This window comes from Rhamphochromis sp. 'chilingali' (assembly GCF_963969265.1).
Source record: "Rhamphochromis sp. 'chilingali' genome assembly, chromosome: 1".
Lineage (NCBI taxonomy): Eukaryota > Metazoa > Chordata > Actinopteri > Cichliformes > Cichlidae > Rhamphochromis > Rhamphochromis sp. 'chilingali'.
The window spans coordinates 49,904,359-49,907,618 of record NC_137929.1 but is presented as its reverse complement, the minus strand read 5'-3'; the positions used below and the strand labels follow the sequence as shown (position 1 = coordinate 49,907,618).

The following is a 3,260-nucleotide window of genomic DNA, read 5'->3' as shown; positions in this document are numbered from 1 at the left end:
ATTTCTGTTGTTACAATGGTGTTGCTATTACTAACAAGAAAATGCAGTGCGGTCAACACACAGAGGGTTGAAGCTGTCTTTAGTTCACAAATATTTAAGAGAAACCGGCCAAATTATAAGCCTGAAGACAAGACGTTAATGAAGAACACAGATGTAAGAGCGGTCAGACTCAGGACAGATAACTGGCAAACTTTTATTATAACTCTGTATCTTGGAAGGACTGAAATAATGTTTCAGTATCTAACATTTGATCTGTGAGTTTATTCTCCCAAAACAATACTTTTATTGTTTTGACATTTACAAACTGAGGTTATTTTGTATTATGAATATGACCTTCTGAATTTACTGTTAAATAACTTTTTGGTGCCACTTTGACTTCTTTCTGATATATTTAACATTTAATTAGTACAAGAACAACATTTAAATGGCATATAAACGTAATGTTAGGAAAATATAGAAAACGGATAACAAAAGGTCAAAGGAACATCTATTCAGTGTGACTGACAGGTGATCTCCGTGCAAAGTAAAAACAGCACAACTGTGAGCTCTCAGCAACTCCCATCTCAACAATGATGTAGACAAAAAAAAGTGGAAAATAAAACACACATTTTAACCAATTGTCCATCAGTGGCTTCTGTCTATTTCAGTGTAATGAACTCTGCAGTATCTTCATGATCCAAAAAATCAAGTCCAGCATAGAGCGGCTGAGTGAATGTGGTCTGGACTCTGTGGAGGAGAGTCATGGTTTCAGAGACGCTGTAGAAAGACAGAATACCTGCTCTGTGATCCAGGTACACTCCTACTCTGGAGGACCGAGGACGTGAGAGGGGAGTTTTCACATTGTTGTGCCAAAATATGTGACTGTTTGTGTCACAACAAAATGATGAAGATTTATCATTTAATCCAAATATACATTCACTGAGGCCGCCATCTCTGCTGATATTCTTGTATGCAACTGCTACACCAACTCCTTCCCCTCTCCACTCCACCTCCCAGTAACAACGTCCAGTCAGGTTCTCTCTACTCAGGACTTGACAGTAATAAGTGAATCTGTCTGGATGACGAGAATAAGACAGTGGATAACTCATAAATTTTGCTTTTCTGTTCCCCTCAGATAATAACAGACGTGTGTTTGCTGTCTTTGGATCCAGTGTGATTTCACGTGAATATTTTAAGAATCCAGCTCTGGTCTTTGGCTCTGCTGGTGACAGTAAAACATCCACTTCAGTGACTGTCAGTGAGATGTTTGTCCATTCCTCTCTCAGAATGTCCTGTAGTTTATCTCTGGTCTCTGACACAGCTGCTGTCACATCCTCAAAGTAGCTCAGAGGACGAATATTGATGCTGGATGAGTGTGTAGACTCACTGAGTGCTGACAGTGAGGGGTAGTTGTGTAGAAACTGGTTGTGATCCTCTGTGTGTGAGAGCTGCTCCAGCTCGCCGTCTTTCCTCTTCAGCTCAGCGATCTCCTGCTCCAGCTTCTCCTGAAGCTCTTTGACTCGACTCACTTCAGTTTCCTGCTGGGATCTGACCTGCTGCTTCACATCAGAGCTTCTTTTCTGGAGGAGACGGATCAGCTCAGTGAACATCTTCTCACTGTCCTCCACTGCTTTATCAGCAGAGCCATTGATGGCCTCCACCTCCTGTTGAAGCAGCTTCACATCTTTCTCTCGCTCCTGGATTCTCTGCTGGATGTTTAGTCGTCTCACCTCGAGCTCCTTCTGCTTCTCAGTCCTTTCTGCTGCAGCTGGGACTGTTTCATGGCCTTTATGTTCATCAATTGTGCAGAGATAACAGATACTCTGCTGATCAGTACGACAGAAAATCTTCATCACCTCATCATGACGAGAGCAGATGTTGTCCTGGAGCTTCTTGGAGGGGGCCACCAGCTTGTGTTTCTTTAATGGAGCTGCATCATAGTGAAGTTGGAGGTGTTTCTCACAGTAAGAGGCCGGACAAGATAAACAGGACTTGATGGCTTTCAGCTTCCTCCCAGTGCAGACATCACAGGCCACATCTTCAGGTCCAGCATAGCAGTGATCAGCTGGAGCAGCTTGGAGTCCAGTCTTCTTCAGCTGCTCCACTAAAGCTGCTAACATGACATTTTTCTCCAGGACAGGCCTCGGTGTGAAAGTCTTCCTGCACTGAGGGCAGCTGTGGACTCCTTTACTGTCCTCTTTATTAAAGTGGCCTTCAATACAGTTCCTGCAGTAGCTGTGTCCACAGGTTGTAGTCACTGGATCCTTCAGTAGATCCAAACAGATTGAACAAAAGAATGTCTCTAAATTCAGCTGAACTTCTTTCTGCTCCATTTTTCCTCTTAGCACCTTTGAGTGTCTCAAACAAAGAATTGCTGTCAGACTCTGTTTAATATAGACTGCAGATAAAAAGGTGCAGTTTGGACTTTGGCAGCAATTATAACATTTAATTTATCAGGTTACTATCAGTTTAAACTTCGTTGTGTCCTCTGTTGTAGTTTCTGTAAAAGTCGGCACTGTCTGCAATTAAGATAACAACTGAATCTAATGGCAGCTCAAATTACAGCAACATCCACAAATAGACTTTCATCTTAATTACAGACTCCAGATACAGCAACATATTTCCTCAAAGTAAAACCGATGAAACTTTAGCAATACCTGTGATGAAGCGTGAAAACTTCTGACCTAACACCTGGTATCAACACCAACCAACTCCAACTAAAGTATTCAGTAAAAGTTCAGCAATACCAAGGTCGGTGGTCTGCGTTATGACGGAGGTTCAGCACAGCCATGCTTTCTTTGAGTTAGCTGGCTTAACAAAACCAAAAGCATCAGTCTGACCCCAGACGGCGGTTAGCAACTTTCTTTTCTAACTCAGGCTTGTTATGTTTGCAACACACTCAGGGAAGTAAACTTGAAATGGCAGCTTTATTTGATGAAAAAAAAAAACTCCTCAATAAAAACTTAAACAGAAACAAGCAACTAGAAACAAAAACTAGGGAACTAAACTTGGACAGAGAACTACAAAAATACTCGGAGTATGGAGGAAACACACAGCATTGAGAGGATACGATGCGACAACAGCCAGGTGAAGACTGAGGACTATAATACACAGGCAGGATAACGAGAGGATGGGGAACAGGAGTAAACACAGCTGGGACTAATCAGACATAATGAGACGAGGGGAAGCAAAACTAGAGCAATAATCAAGGAACATAATTATAATAACTGAAACACCAATACCAACCCAACCCGGGCTGGTGGTGGGGAGTCCAGGAAGAA

General features: G+C 42.2%; 1 protein-coding gene across 1 annotated transcript; it reads right to left on the bottom strand.

Moving 5' to 3' along the window:
- Positions 1 to 462: 462 nt before the first annotated feature.
- LOC308400965 (tripartite motif-containing protein 16-like) lies at positions 463 to 2,487 on the bottom strand. Its single transcript, XM_080889030.1, has one exon. It carries the CDS (start codon positions 2,310 to 2,312, stop codon positions 639 to 641), a length of 1,674 nt encoding a protein of 557 aa, XP_080745156.1. The 5' UTR covers positions 2,313 to 2,487; the 3' UTR covers positions 463 to 638.
- Between the last annotated feature and the right edge of the window lie 773 nt (positions 2,488 to 3,260).

What these genes read in the sequence shown, in the direction of transcription:
- LOC308400965 (XM_080889030.1), bottom strand. Translation starts at nt 2,312, where the DNA reads ATGGAGCAGAAAGAAGTTCAGCTGAATTTAGAGACATTCTTTTGTTCA.